Source organism: Mrakia frigida (assembly GCF_051309035.1).
Source record: "Mrakia frigida strain ATCC 22029 unplaced genomic scaffold BDY24scaffold_4, whole genome shotgun sequence".
Taxonomy (NCBI): Eukaryota; Fungi; Basidiomycota; class Tremellomycetes; order Cystofilobasidiales; family Mrakiaceae; genus Mrakia; species Mrakia frigida.
Window position 1 is genome coordinate 1,004,363 of NW_027481277.1, and position 14,649 is coordinate 1,019,011.

Here is a 14,649-nt window from a genome sequence, read left to right on the forward strand (position 1 = left end):
GACTCGTTCAATCGTCCCCGACCCGCGACGGATCCTTCAGTCTGGCGTCCTGAATCCCAAAGACGAAGGACGTGAGGAAGCAAAGGCAAAGCAGGACGGATCCAGCGGTAGCGGAGTTGTAGCATTCGCACCTGAAGGAAACGAACGAAACCCCAACGTCAGCGAGAGAAACCCGACAAACGAGAGGGGAGAACGGGAGACGAAAACGCTCACCATCCTTCAAACTCTCCCACAGGACACTTCTCCCCCGTCACCATCACCACCCCAAACACCGTTCCCCACCCCAACCCCTGAACCACATCGAACCAAACCATCCTCACGATCCACTTCCTAGCCCAAGCTCGTCGTTCCCTCTGTGCCATCACCTCTCCGAAACTCAGACGACGCGTCTCGTCCTCCTCGTCCGAACTTGAATCCTCCGACGACGACGACGAAGACGAAGCGAGTTCTTCGACCGTTCCAGACTTCCTCTTCTTCGACCTCTTGGTCTTCTTCTTCTTCTTCTTCTTGACGGGTGCGACCTGGAACGCTCTCGGGTCGACGACGAGGTTGACTTGAAAGCCTCCGGGCATCTGACCTTTCTTCCCCTTCTTCCCTCCTTGCCCTCCCATGGGTAGGAGCATGGCTCCTCCGAGCAGAGGGTTGTTGGGATGTTGTTGGCTCTTGAGAGGTTTGGAGGAGGAGCAGCAGAGCGGTCGGATGAGGAGGAGGGAGAGGTCGAGGATGAACGAGAGGACGGAGAAGATGCAGAGGAGGAGGGAAGGGAGGGTTCCCGAGGGGGGTGGGGAGGGAGTAGGTTTGATCATCTGAGGGTGTGGGTGACGAGAGAAGAAGGATAGAAGGTCAGAAACGAAGTGAAAACGAAGTGAAAACGAAGTGAAAACGAAATGGACGAAAGCAAGCGAGACGCGACGAGAGAGAGACTCACGAGAGCTCCGTAAAGAGCTAAACCGCACGTCGCCAGTCCAAAGAGACCTTCAATCCACCTCAGAGTTAACCTCTTCTTAAGCCCAGATGTAACGATCTTGCCCTTGGAGTCGAGCTCTCCGACGACGTAGACGTGTTCTTCGACCGCCCTCCCTTTCCCCTTCGTCCCAGCACCACCAGATCCATCTCCACCGATCCCAAACTCCCTCTCAAGCTTCTTCATCCTTTTCTCCTTGATCCTCTCCTCAATCGTACTCCCAACTCCCAACTTGCCCTCTCCGTTCATCGACGGCGAGAGCGACGACGGTCCTTCTCCCAAATCTCCTCCCGTCAACCCTCCGCCTTCCCACCTCTCTTCTCCAACTTCTGCGTACTCTCCTCCACCGTCCTTCCCTTCTCCTCCTTTGAACCAGTCCCTCGACCACTTTGGGAAGCCTCGGAGCGTCTCCCTGTCCAACGTCGGCTCGTCCGTTTCGCGTCTCGTTGGAAGGTCGTGATGAGGCGCGGAAGATGCGAACACTTGAGCTGAGTGGGGAGCGTTCGAGTCGGGTGGGAAGTAGCCTGCCGAGTCGGCTTCTGGAGGAGGGTCGTAGTGGTAGCCTGTGGAGGAGGTGGCGAGGGTTGAGTCGAAGGAGGGACGTGGGGAGGCTGAGGATCGGCTGATGGCGAAGGGAGGGATGAAAGAGTCGAGTGGGTAGCCTTCGATGGAATTAGGAGAGTAGGGATGATGGTAGTCCATCGAACGACGTGCTGGAGGTGGAAGAGAGGTTCGATGGTCGTGCTGGAAGGAAGAGGGAGGAGGGGAGGCGAAGCGTCGAGGACCAGGGGAGGGAAGAGGGCGAGCGTTTCCAGCGTTGAAGGAAAGAGGAGAGCCGAACGTGGTCGAAGGAGGTTGGGAGTGGTACTTGGTAGAGGAGGTTCGTAGAGATTCGGCGTAAGCTGCGATATCCATGACCTCCAGAGAAGCGTCCGACTCCTCTCTCCTTGGGGCTGAGGAAGAAGACCGTTGACCTCCACGAGCTCGCTCTTCCTCCCTCCCTTCGTCCCTCCCCTCCTGAAGCTGGCCCGACTCCCTCCACCGACGCTGCCTATCCTGCTCGTACTCGATGTGTTCTGCTGGGTATAGCTCCTCCGCAGACGGTGGACTTCGCTCCATTTCGTGAGCCTGATCTTCTCTGATCCAGTTGAATCCTCCAGGCTCTCGACTTCGACGAGAGACGTCTTGAGGGTCGTAGAAGGAGCCCATCTGAGGTTGAGAAGGGAAGAGGAGCGTGATGTAGACGTTGAGGTGGTGGTGGTTGAGCTACAGAAAGGACAGAGTTCAGGTTCTCAGCTGAAAGAGAGGGTCAAAGAGGAGGGAGGGGCGAAGGAGAGAGGAGGTTGTGGAGGTGAGCTCGCCCCTCTGCTTCCTCGCTTCTGAAAGCAGGGATCTCCATAGTAAGTAAACGTGCTTGAGAGCTCGAGAGGTTTTGTTCAGCCCTCTGCTTCCGAGGAGATAGAGGGAGGGAGGAGAGAAGGTGAATGTTGGGGTGAAAGAGTCGAAGCTCAACCAAACCCTCCTTCGTCGCGTTTGTCTCCTAACGTCTACAGAATAGACTCTAGAGGAACTGAAGATTATTATATAGCCTTCTCAGATCTCATCCCGACGTTTTCTTCCATCAGGAAAGATGCGAGACATCAAACAGCTTCGACCGGCCTGCGACGAGTCCTCGCCTGCCTCGCCTGTCCTCTCCCTATCCCTCTTGCTTATATCTTTTAATTCTTCGAGCTTTCGGAGTAGCTATGGAGTGAAGCATCTCACGCTGTGTTCAAAAAAAAGGACAGAGAAGCGATGTCGCGTCTGTCGCTCGCTTCGACGGCGGTCACCCTTCATTCGCTTGTTGTTGTTTTTTTCGCTCGAAGCTTGAGGGGGATCATCAGCTTGCTCTTTGACTCCCAACCATCATCATCTACCCACTTCCCTTCTCCGGTCTGCATCCTTCAAACCCTCCTTCCCACTCGACAATGCTCTCCCTCTGCCTCGAACAGGAGTCTAAAGACGCGTCTCTTGCCAGATCCAGGATTTCCCTAGTAAGTTCTTCTCCCGGAACATGCGAAGTCAGACAATTTTCAGTCTCTTAGGTTCCCTTCTCGATGTGATTCCGCGAGTGTGCGTCGAACTGACCTCCTCCCTCCCTGCTTTACTTGCGGTCGTTCGACGCGTCCCTCTCGTCTCGCCGTCCTCTTTCCCAGACCGAACACATCCCTCCTCCTGCCTACAACATCACCGACTCTTTTTCGACTTCCCTCTGCCGCTCGAAGATTCAAAAAAGGCCCTCTGAAGCCTCCTCGGACTCAACGACAAAGGTCAAGGCTCCCGTTGATGCCTCGGACGCGAGACGGCGGGTTCTTTTGCTGTTGTTGGGGTTGAAGGGGATGGGTTTGAAGGACTTAGGAGCAGGAAGGGTAGATTAACATGTTGTTTGATGTAGCAGAAAGTCTGCTTTCGCCTCGAGAGAAGGTCCGGAGCACTGGGGGCGAGGGAGAGAGAAAGAGGGCGCTCAACTCCAACCGATGATGATAGGAGAACGAACCTTCTGAGAAGTTCTGTCGTTGGGATAAACAAGACAGTTCAGACGAAGGAGTGGAACGAGAGGAGAGGGAGTCAATCCGACGGCGATCGATTTCGAGCTCACTCGCAGCGAGAGACTCAGAGAGGTGTTTCGGTTGAGCTCGCTGCTAGAAGGGGTTGCTTTCAAACCACCACCATCCAAGCCTGACCTCTTATTCACCTCTCCTCTGTATCTCCTGCTTCGAACCATGTCTTTCGCCTCCTCTTGCGCCATCACCCTCCCTCACCCTCTGTCCGAAACGATCCTGAAGCTTGGGGATGTGCGAGCGAATGAGCCCGTCGCACGACTCTCGCCTGTCCTCACTGGATACGAGCAACGGACGCTGGACGTGGTCTGGATTACGGATGATGATCTCGAGGTCGGGATGGACCAAAGGAGGGAACTTTGTGACCTCGAGGTGGCTTTGGAAGGGGAGGAGGAGGGAGGAGAGGGAAGGGAGGGACAGAGGAAGGTTGACCGGATCGAGTTCTACATCAAAAACACCATCAATGTTCCCATGTTCACCCACATCGTGGAGCTGGGTGGTCACGGATTCTACGACAAGAAGGTGAGCTCGCTCGCTTCCAGATAGAAGGAACAGGAGGGCAGAAGAAGCCGACGGATGGTACGAGAATCGAGAAGGGAGGAGAGATGTTGAGCTTGAGCTCACCTTTCCCTTTGCTTTCTCCCCTTTCCCTTTCTCGTCTCCCTCCTAACCCTCGTTTTCTCTCTCTCAACCTCTTATTCTTCCTCTAACAGACTCAAACAGCCGTGTACACTTCCAAATCCTCCTCCTCGCCCCTGATCGGAACTCGTTGGATTCGAAGGATAAAGACCGCGTCGGACGAGTCGACACTCGTCGAGGAGGAAGTTACCGGCACTTGTCCGTACATGCTCAGGTGGATCGTACAACGGGAGACCATCAAGTCTCAGAAACACCATATGGAAGGATATCCTTCTCTCTTTTAGAAACCTCCTTGAGGTGCAGCTCGTCCCACTTTCTTTTCGCGACGGCTTTTGCTTTTCCCCTTTCTTTCTCGTTAGCGACCTACTTATCATTCTAGAAGCTGCTGGAAGTTGTCTGGGTGTTTATAAAGCGTTCAATTCATCGTAGGGTAGATCGTAAAGAAGGTGTATGCGTGTGTTTGAAGTAGGAAGATGCAATGTAAAGTAGTCGTGAAGTCGCGTCAAACCTCTTCCCGTTCATCCGTCTCTCTCCCCCTCCTCGTGTCCTCCCTTCTCCCCCTACTCGATAACCGTCCCCTCCGTCATCGAAGAACCAACTTCCCAGCTCTCCTGCTCCTTCTCGAGCTCCTTCTCGTGCAAGACCTTGACGAAGTGACAGAGTTGTTGAGAGAAGATCCAGGCGAACGAGACGAACTTGGTAGAGCTGATTGAGACGAGACGAGGCGAAGGATAGAGAGACTCAGCTTCCTCGAAGTCAGGCTCGGAAGGAAAAGAGAAGAACAGACTCACGTTGGCTTCCAGTCGGTTTCTGGGTCTGGTTCGATCTCCTCCTCGTCCTCCTCCTTCGCCGAATCCTGCCTCTCCTCAACCTCGCGTCGTTCTCGCTCCTCCTTATCAAGCTGAGTGTAAGCCGAATAGATGTGTCGATCTGAAGTGATTTGGTAGGCTGCGATGGCGAAGAGAGTCATTCGGTCGAGGTCGAGGGGGTTTGCATCGACGGGAGGATTGGCTTCGACCCAGGACTCGATCTCGAAGAGGATGGGACGAACGACCTCGACGTAGGCGTCTCTGTAAAAGCAAAGGAGCGGAGCGATTAGTAGCCATCCTTTTCATCTTCGAGCAGCTTGATCTCACCGAGCAGCTTCCTTGAAAAGTGGAAAGGAAGACGAAGTCAGAGCGAGTCACGCGTGTGACGAGGCACTATAGAAGAACGTACCTTGATCGAGTCGTCCTTCGCTGCTCGCTTCCGGTTCGTCTTCAGAACGATACCAGATACAACCTCGACTTCCGAGAGAGCCCATCTGCGGAAGAGAGAACAAGTCCGTCAGCACGACGCTGAAACGAAAGACGAGCGAAGGAGACTCACCGTCGCATCAGTCCAGCCAGATGTGTATTGTAAGCTCGAGACATCTTTGCTGCCTGGAAGATGTAGCTTTCATCGACCTTGAACGGACGAACGAGCAGACAAGAAGACGCGTCAGTTGAACGACAGATTTCGATTCTCGAAGAGCCACTCACTTCGAAGCGTTGAAGGCGAGGATCGCAGAAGTCTCCCTCGGCGATAGGATCGTAGGTTGGATCTGGGAGACTTCGGAAGAGGATCTGAAGAAAACGGAAAGGAGGAGATGGATGAGCGAGGAAGCGCTCGAACACGGATCGAGGTCGAGAGAGAGACGCACCCCGTTAGGCTGGAAGAAAGCGAAAAGGACGAGAAGGGTCAGAGGCAAAGATCTTGATAAAGAAGAGAGAGATCCGTACCTTATCCGACTCGTAGATCTTAGCGGCCTGAAGATGGCTGGGGAAGAAGAAGAGAGAGAGGAGAAGGTCAGCCGTCGAGTCGAATCGACGAGTGTAAGAGCTCACGTCTTATTCATGAAGTCTGGCCATTCCGTAGGTCTGCGGAGATGGTTTGAAGAAGTTGAAGGAAGAATCGGTCAGTGTCAGTCAAAATGCGGGAAGCGATTCCAGTTTAGCGTTGTCGCCGCGTTCGACGAGAAGAAACAGCAGAGAAGGGGAAACGGAGTGGATCATCTCACCGAAGGTAGGCAGGCAGAGAAGCGGAGACTCCGGTTTTGGGGTAATCGACGGCGAACGAGTGAAGTTGACCTGCAAAGGAGCGAAGGAAGAAGGGCGGCGAGGAGAGCGTCAGTTTGGATCTCGAAGAACCTCGAGATCGATGAACTTACAAAGTTGGAGACAGTAGGGATGAGAAGGTCCGTACTTGTCACTGAGTGCCAGCCACGAGTTTCCGATCTGACCGAGGTTGTCTTCCTACGAAGCGAAAACGGGGAGACGCGTGTATGAGACCCGATTTTTTCGAAACTCGAACGCAAGGCAGTGAACAGAACGTCTAGAACCCCGGTGCTTACTTTCATATACTCCACGAGATAGTCTTGGAGATCGATAGGCGTGATTTCCTTGTTGAAGAGCTTCGGTTCCGGAGGGTTGTAGTCGAAGGCGAGGGCTCTCTTCTTCGGGACGAGCCTCTTGTCCCAGATGACGGTGAACATGTCCTGCAAAAGAAAGATACAGAGGTACGGAGAAGGTCAGATTCTGAGACTAAGGAGAGAACCCAAGTGGGAGACGTCCTTACTCCGTCCAAATCTCCACCCGCAAGCTGACTCGGCAGATCTCGTTTCCCCTTCTTGGAAAACACCACTACGTTGATGAGATGATGAAGTTCTGGTCGATCGACAGCTTTAACAACCCGCATGTCACCTGAGACGGAAGGAAAGGGAAAAAGGTCGGAAGGAAGGAGAGGTCAGCGAGACGGACGAGCCCTCGCAAAGAGACCCACCTGGATGTAAAGCAGGAGCTCTGGCGACGACGACTTGTCCAACGACGGTATGTCGACCAAGATCCGGTCTCCTGGAGTCTTCGTATCGAACGAAGATCTGCGAAGAAAGAGGAGAAAATCGAGAGAGTCAGCAACGAGCATCGGCGGAGGCGACGGATCCGCACTCACCTCTCCCTCCTCCAGGACTCCCAACTCGTCGACGACTCCCAGAAGAAAAGCTCCCTTCTTGATTTCAACTCTCGCTCGGTACTTCAGGTCTTGGAGGCAGCGACATTCGAGGACGTTGAGGATGTTTTGAAGGAGAGGCTCTGATCCGAAACCGAATTCTATGAGCTCGGCGATAGGGAACTGAAAAGCGACAGAGAGAAGGGTCAGTCGCAGAGTTGGTCGTCTCCGGAGAAGTCGATTGAAGCGAGAGAATCTACTCGTCGAAAAAAACTCACAGTCGACGACGTGTAGATTCGAGGGTCCAGCTCTTCTTCCTCCGAAGGCAGCTCTCCGAGCACCCAGGCCACGTAGCCTGGCGAACCTATCTTCTTGGCGGCTCGGATAGCGGACTGGAAGAGGGAGGAGAAGACCGAATCCTCGATGCCGAGAAAGGAAAGAATGGAGACGAATTGACGGTTGACTGGAGGGAGTTAAACGAGGGAGACGAGCAGGAGAGGGGTGATCTTTAGAGGTAGATCAATAGAGCTAGAAGGGGTAGAGAGGACGTACGATAAGCGAAACTGAACGTTGAGACCTGTTCGAGAAGAAGACGCGTCAGGATGACGAACAGGAGGGTCAAGTCGCGAAGAGAGAAGATCGAACTGACCTTCATGACCTGAAGATCCTTCTCAGGCGAAGTAAACTTGAGCATGGAGGGTCGAATGAGGATCTGGATACAGAGAAAAAATGGAAGCGAGTCAGTTCGAGCAAGGTGAGAAAGAGACGAGTCTCCGGAGACGCGACTGACCTTGTTCTTCTCGAGCAGCTCAGGGTGGTTCTCCCAAGCAACGAGGACACCCTTCACACCACCAGCCCTGAACTGAACAGCGGAAGGAGTAGAATCGACTCCGTTGATCTTTCCAAGCGTCTTTGCAGCGGTTTGCAAGATCGAGGGATGGGCGATTCCGACTCCGTCCGTGAAGAGGCTGCGAGGATTCGAGGCGAGGGCCAGTTCAGAGATCTCTATTCACGTCTTCCACCCTCTCTCCAGTCTCGAATCGAAAGACGACGAGCTCACTACTTCTTGTCCGGCGTCTTGATGTCCTTGATCTTTTTCATCTCGACCTTCATTGCGAGACGAGTGCTCGAGAAGCAAAGTCCCATCCGAGCGGCGTACTTGGCGACGATCTGAAGACGAGAGAAATAAACTCAGGCATAGGTTAGAGGAGGAAACGACGAGACGGAGAGAAGATGTAGAGAAGATGGAGAGAAGGAAAGGTCAAGCTCACCTTCTCCTTCGAGAAATCCCCCATCCAAGCCCGAATTCCAGCAGCAGTGACTCGATTGGGAGAGTTCGCAGGATCTTCAGAGAAGAACCAGCATGATCGTTCCCTTCGAGAAGTGAAAGAACAGAGGAAGTCAGCGTGAAGAAACGAGGAACCACGCGGAGACTCACTTTGACTGACTTTCACCGAACGCAAGGAAGACGTAATGACGACCACCAATCTTGACTCCATGCCTCAGAGCCCTTCGAACTCGACCCAGGACTCCCGAAGACGGATGAGAGTCGTCGTAGATCCTGTACAACCAGTCGATCCAGAGCGCTGAGAGGAGGGAGGAAAGGAGATCAGCGACGACGGGATCAGCAAGCGAGAGCAGAAACCAAGCTTACCATCGTCCTCGTCGCACTATTGAAAATGAAAGAAAACAAGGTCAGCCGTTCGGGTGAACATCTGGCGAAGAAGAAGCTCGAAACTCACAAAATGAACTCGAAGAAACTGATCGATCTTGTCCGACCACTTTTGAAGGACTCTGTTGCTCGTCTCGGGCTCAGGTGGGAAGGATAGCAGTCGAAGAGGAGTGAGAAGAGCTCGACGTGGGGAAGCCATGTGCTTTGAAGGTCGAACTGGTCGAGGACGGGGAGCGGCAGCGAGTTCTGATGAAGAAAGGGAGGCGAAGCTGGTCAGCGCTGTGCGCTTCGTGCTCCAGGATCTAACGTTGGCGTGAACTCACTGGCAACCTGGGCAGGAATGTTGTACGTCCTCTCCTCCAAGAAAAAATCTTCGAGAATCCGAGCCTTCGACCAGGTCGTCTTGGGTTCGTGCGTCGAGAGGCAGTCGAGAAGTTTGGCGACGTCCCAGGTCCGGATCTGACCGCGAGACACTAGAGAGTCGACGAGATAGCGGATCGAGAAGTCCTGCTTGTTGAGCCCTCCGAGGTTGGGAGAGGGAAGCGGCTGATCTGGTCGAGCAAGGTCCTCTGACATACGCGCGACTACGGTGTTGGAAACGTCGTCCGACGAGAGATGAGAGAGCTTGTCCATGACCTCGAAAAGCGTTCGATGGGATGAGGCAGGGAAGGTGAAGCGGAAGGTAAGCCTGTGGGGGACGAGAAAAGCAAGGTAGTCGCGTCAGTTCGAAGACGCGTCGAAGAAACATAAGCTGAGGACGCAAAAGTCGCGCCAGGTCGAAGGAGAGGTACGGAGGCGCACTAAACAGGTGGTTACAAAGATGAAACCGACTCACCAGTGAGCAGCCTCGTACAACAAGCCATTACTTGTCGTCTGACCGAACGACGTGACCGGACCAGCTTCGATCTCCTCCTTCCTCTTGAACGTCGCCAACCTCTTCTTGACCAAGGCTCCTCGATCCATGACCATCTCCTCCTTCGTAAACCGCTCCGCTCTCGCGAAATCCATCTCGGTTCCTTGTCGATCTGTATACATATCGGGAAGAGGACTTCCTTGTTCGTCGAGAAGTTGAACGGGCTCCTGGAGGGTGACGACGTACTTCGGAGGTCGACGAGAGGTGAGAGTCAAGACGTAGACGTCCTCGTCGTTCGCTCGAGCCTTCTCGAGCTGAACCCCTCCTCGGATGATGTCGTCGAAGAGAATTTCACCGCTGAGGGGCCAGAGAGCCTCGCACTCCCTGTGCTCCTCGAGGTAGGTTCTGAAGAAGAAGTGGGATCGGGCGAAGTTGACCGAGAGGAAGGACTGAAGGGTTGTTTGACCGTCGGGCTCTCGAATGATGGGAAGAGAATGTTGGAACTGAGAGAAGATGGTGCGTCCTCGACGCGTCCCGACAACGAGGTGGGTGGGCAGGAGCCTCGTCTTGTCCGGTCGAGGAACCTTGGGTCGCTCTCCTGTTGCGGCGTACTGCTGTCGTTGGAACTCTCGGAACTCTTCCTCCTGGGAAGGAAGGCTGCGACTTGAGTTGTTGGGAGGAGGAGGGCGAGGAGGAGGAGGACGTCTTTCGAACCGACCCATGAACGAGAGAGGAGGCAGAGGAGGTTGGAGGTAGGCCTTGTTGACGAGAGCGGGTGGTTTGGGGACGTTTTGGTAGGGTCGGAGGCGAGGGACGTGGAGAGGAGGGTGTGAGGAGGGTTTGAGCGTTGAAGAAGAGGAAGAAGAGGAGGGCGGAGGAGAAGCTGAGTCGGGAGACTGATGTGGGTCTCGAAGAGGGATGGTTTTGGATTTTTGGGAGGTGTTGGAGGGTTGAGAGAGTTGTGCTGGGTAGGATGAAGGATGGGAGTCCCATGAAGGTAGAACCGAGGGTTGGGGGGAGGGAGGGGAGGAGGGTGGCCAGGAAGACGAAGACGGCGGGTTGGGTGGGTTGGAAGTCGACGGTGATGAGCTTGTTGCAGCTCTGGCTCCTCCAGGTGACGGAGCTCCTACAGATGAGGTCTGTGAAGATGAAGGTCCCGATCTTGCTCCTCCATCTCCTCCCCTCGAGCTCACGCCTCCTCCTCCTCCTCCTCCCCTCCCTCTGCCTCGCCCTCGACCTCTCCCGTTCCCTCCAACGAACCCAGAATTGCCTCCAGTACCACCGTATCCTCCTGCGGGTGTCGTCGATCCATTCGACCTAGAAGATGAGGCTTGAGGAGAGTTCCAGGAGGAAGAGGAGCGAGGAGGAGTTGACGTCGCCGAAGTTGATCTCTTCCCAAGGAGTCGTCTAGGATGATCTCGTTCCCACTTGATGGCAGCGAGTTTGTCTGCGTAGAGGGAGGGGTCCCAAGGATCCGGCTCAGACATGGGAGTCGTTCGAGCAAGGGGAGAAAAAGAGGAAGAAGCGTTGTGGAGGAGGAGGGAGGGAAGGAAGGAGAGGTGAGGTCGAGCTCGCGGAAAACAGTTTAACTTTCCTTCTGTTTTTCTACCTCTAAATGACCAGCATGGAAACCAGCTTGTATGATCTAGACTACCATCGTGTTCTCAAAGCTGTCGTTATCCGGACCTGAACGAAAAAAAAAACAATCCGTTGCTGGCTCTCATTCGAGTCGACTCCCGGCCTCTTCCCTCCTCTGTTCTCCTTGCCCCTTGAGCCAACTTCTCCTTCTTCTGCGTTCTTCCCGCTCAAACTTCGACTTCGAGACACGAGACGTGAGACTAAGATATATCTGGATCTTCGCTGTATGTTCGGACCCAGCCCTCGGAACGAAGCGAAGGGAGCAAAGAGTCATCAGGTTCGGGAGAGGGTCGAGCTCTGCTTTCCTCTCCTCCAGCCGCCTCTAGCTTGGTTATCACTCAAAGAGCTAACTACTTATCACAGGGAACTTTTCTAAGAGTGATCGACTCAGTTTTTCCCAGTCAGCTGGTCCTTTTTATCAGCGAGGGAAGCCGCTCGGGAAATTCCAACACCCGACGACAGGGACGCTCTTCATTTCAACACTTCCCGACTTTCTCTACCTTCCCTACAAACCACATCTCTCTTTCTCACGAGCTCTCCAACCAGAAGTGAGTCGATTCTGATGTGTACCATCTTCTCGAGTCTTTTTCCTTTCCATTCCTGGCCAAAATCTTCGAAGGAAAGACGTCGGCTGACTTTGGGCTGAACCCGTTCTTCTTCCCATCAATCTCCTCTTCCTTTGCTCTCACCTCTTCCCCAGTCTCTTCCCACCTCTTCCCACTACCACAAGGTGAGTCGAATCTTTCAACTAGAGGGACCTGAGAAGCTCAACCCTCTCTAGTGCCGAAGAATCGACGCGTCGAGTTCCAAACTGCGCGGGCTGACTTCCATCTCTCTTCCCCTGCTTCTTCTCTCCTTCTTCCCTCTTTCCTTCTAGCAAGAAACATGTCGGATCTCGAGCAAGGAACCCACTCGTACTCAACCCCCTCAATGGATCACAAGCGGGATCATTCGGTCACTCCTCCCAGCAAGGACAACACTCAACACTTCGAGGTCGCACCTCTCGCTCGAGCTCTCACTCCGTTCGTTCACTCTCCCTCTGTCTTCCAGCTTTACCTCTGTATTCCAGTTTTACCGATTGGACTCGTAACTTACTCTACAATCCCTTTTCTTACATGCTCAAAGTGGTGGACATCCCCGTTCGTCTTTTGCGTCTTCGCCCGTCCTGGTTCAGCTGAGCTTGGTGGCTGATCGCCTCTCTCCCTTTCCTTTCCTTCCCGTCTCTCCCTCTCAGTCGATACGAGTCAACCCTCCTTCCCCGTCTATCATCGGAAGTTCGGAAACCCTTCGCCTCTCGGACTTTTCGCTTTCGCTTTCACGACCTTTGTTCTTTCTTGGGTTCGTGCGCGTCTTCCTTGTTTTGATCTTCTCGTCGGTCGACTAAACGATCCTCTTCCTTTTCTCTCTTCAGTACAACGCTGGAATTCGAGGCATCAAGACTCCCAATGTTGTGGTCTCGATGTGCTTTGGTATGGGTGGAGCTGCTCAGTTCCTCTCGGGACAATGGGAGGTGAGCGATGCTTTCCTTGCTCAAGACGAAGAGGCGACGATGCGTCGAAACTCTCTCTTCTTCTTTCCTTTCCGAATCTGCACACTGAATTCTCTTTCCCTCAAACTTCCAGTTTGCTGTGGGTAACACTTTCGGGGCTACAGCCTTCAGCGCGTGAGTCCTCGCTTGCCAGATCGAGTCGAGAACGTCGTCGTCGCACATCTGACTCTGTTGTCCGCGATCTTTCCTCACAGCTATGGGACCTTCTGGATTTCGTTTGGTCTGATCTACTGGCCCAGCTCGGGAATCCTTACTGCAGATTGGGCAGAGGGAGAGCTCGAGAGCGCTCTGGGTATCTACATTCTTACGTGGTGAGTTCAGATCTCTCTTCTCGGACCAGTTTCAAATCTGACACCAACTTCTGCCACCTGCAGGTTTATTCTGACGTTTATCATGCTCCTCGGTACTCTCAAAACGACGCTCGAACTCTTCCTCACGTTCTTCTTCCTCGATCTCACCTTCCTCCTCCTGGCCTGCGCGTACGTCTTCCTCTCGAGATCTTCTCCCCTCCGAGCGCAGACTGACCTTTGGCTCTTGCCTCTTCCAGTCAATTCATGCAGTCCGCCCAGCTTACTAGAGCAGGAGGTGCCGTTGGAATCCTCGTGAGTACTTCATCGCCGCGTCGCCTCCCCTCTCTTCCTTTCCCTGACGTTCGGTTGCTCTTTTGATTTCAGACCTCGTTCATCGCGATCTACACTGGCTTCGAAGGGATCTACACTGCTGAGACCAGCTACTTCCTTTTGCCTAGCTGTGAGTCTGCTGATGTTCTCTCTCTCGCATCGCATCGACGTTGACTGACTCTCGACCTTTCCTCTGGTTCATTGCGCATTCAGACGATCTCAACCGATTGTATAAGGGAAACAAGGCTCAGTAAAGATCGTTCATGGGCTGAGGGTTGAGGGTGGTGGGTAGCGTCTTTGGTTTCCCATTCGAGCTTTCGTTTTCTTCCCTCTTATCCGTTTGCGTTGGTTCTTCTTGTTCTTCTCTCACCTTGTATCAGTATCATGCTCCACAATTTCTGCTCTCCACATCTGCGAAAGAGAAAGGGTCGAGAAAGAAGACCTGAACGCCAACCGTTCGACCTGAGCTGGTCGCTCTACCTTTTCCAACCTCCCTTCCTCGTCGGTCCCCTCCCTCCACTCTCTTTCATCACGAGCAAGAGACCATTTTAAGAGAAGGCATGACATGTCATAGAACACGTTAAAGTTGAAGAAAGAGCAAAGACGAAAGGGCCGTAAACCAAAAAGGGTAGATGAAGAAGGGACGAGAACGAGATGAGACGAGGGTTTTAAGCTCGCTCTCCACGGAGTCGTCGAGCGAGCTGGAGATCCTTGGGCTGGATGGTAACTCGCTTGGCGTGGATGGCTGCATAATAAGGAAGGGAAAGAGGAGGAAGAGTCAGCATCGAGAAAGAAGAGGCGGAGAGAGGGGGGAGGAGACGAAGACTCACCAGCCAAGTTGGTATCCTCGAAGAGGGAGACGAGGTAAGCCTCAGAAGCCTCCTGGAGAGCCATGACGGCGCTGTGAGAGAGGAAGGAAGAAGGAAGGAAGAGCAAGGTCAGCTTAGGTTCAAGAAGGTGAAGGGCAGAGGGGAGGGAGGTGGACGAACGAAGACTGGAATCGAAGATCGGTCTTGAAGTCCTGAGCGATCTCTCGGACGAGTCGCTGGAAAGGGAGCTTCCTGATGAGGAGCTCAGTCGACTTCTGGTATCGTCGAATCTCACGGAGAGCGACAGTTCCGGGTCCTGAAGAAGGAAGAGAAAGAAGAGG

The 14,649-nt window shown here is 53.7% G+C and overlaps 5 protein-coding genes across 5 annotated transcripts; 2 read left to right on the forward strand and 3 right to left on the reverse strand.

Annotated features, from left to right (window-relative positions):
- Nucleotides 1–7: 7 nt before the first annotated feature.
- BDY24DRAFT_412407 (uncharacterized protein) lies at nt 8–2,173 on the reverse strand (the record flags this gene model as incomplete). Its single annotated transcript, XM_076643055.1, has 4 exons — nt 8–131; nt 214–806; nt 929–1,917; nt 2,011–2,173. The coding sequence occupies 4 exons, from the start codon at nt 2,171–2,173 to the stop codon at nt 8–10; spliced, it is 1,869 nt and encodes a 622-aa protein (XP_076500092.1).
- Nucleotides 2,174–3,535: 1,362 nt separating this feature from the next.
- BDY24DRAFT_433167 (uncharacterized protein) lies at nt 3,536–4,637 on the forward strand. Its single transcript, XM_076644106.1, has 2 exons — nt 3,536–4,086; nt 4,278–4,637. The coding sequence occupies exons 1-2, from the start codon at nt 3,727–3,729 to the stop codon at nt 4,485–4,487; spliced, it is 570 nt and encodes a 189-aa protein (XP_076500093.1). The 5' UTR covers nt 3,536–3,726; the 3' UTR covers nt 4,488–4,637.
- BDY24DRAFT_378729 (RNA dependent RNA polymerase) lies at nt 4,638–10,856 on the reverse strand. The gene is made up of 26 exons (XM_076638971.1): nt 9,675–10,856; nt 9,163–9,527; nt 8,910–9,085; nt 8,822–8,837; nt 8,606–8,753; nt 8,439–8,541; nt 8,228–8,337; nt 7,958–8,135; nt 7,817–7,879; nt 7,720–7,744; nt 7,446–7,630; nt 7,171–7,350; nt 7,003–7,099; nt 6,799–6,923; nt 6,575–6,718; nt 6,392–6,476; nt 6,242–6,311; nt 6,069–6,101; nt 5,964–6,000; nt 5,885–5,893; nt 5,724–5,807; nt 5,572–5,648; nt 5,422–5,506; nt 5,340–5,350; nt 4,995–5,273; nt 4,638–4,908 (listed from the first exon to the last, which is right to left on the reverse strand). The coding sequence occupies exons 1-26, from the start codon at nt 10,412–10,414 to the stop codon at nt 4,764–4,766; spliced, it is 3,570 nt and encodes a 1,189-aa protein (XP_076500094.1). The 5' UTR covers nt 10,415–10,856; the 3' UTR covers nt 4,638–4,763.
- Nucleotides 10,857–11,782: 926 nt separating this feature from the next.
- On the forward strand, nt 11,783–14,008 carry BDY24DRAFT_347866 (acetate uptake transporter family protein). Its single transcript, XM_076637653.1, has 12 exons — nt 11,783–11,878; nt 12,031–12,060; nt 12,208–12,352; nt 12,456–12,469; nt 12,565–12,668; nt 12,742–12,840; nt 12,953–12,993; nt 13,074–13,190; nt 13,254–13,358; nt 13,427–13,481; nt 13,554–13,629; nt 13,713–14,008. Exons 3-12 carry the CDS (start codon nt 12,216–12,218, stop codon nt 13,751–13,753), a joined length of 789 nt encoding a protein of 262 aa, XP_076500095.1. The 5' UTR covers nt 11,783–11,878; nt 12,031–12,060; nt 12,208–12,215; the 3' UTR covers nt 13,754–14,008.
- Nucleotides 14,009–14,167: 159 nt separating this feature from the next.
- On the reverse strand, nt 14,168–14,622 carry BDY24DRAFT_412411 (histone-fold-containing protein; the record flags this gene model as incomplete). The annotated part of the gene is made up of 3 exons (XM_076643056.1): nt 14,168–14,244; nt 14,330–14,400; nt 14,489–14,622. Coding segments are annotated over 3 exons (282 nt in total), but the record flags the coding sequence as incomplete, so codon positions are not given.
- Nucleotides 14,623–14,649: the final 27 nt, after the last annotated feature.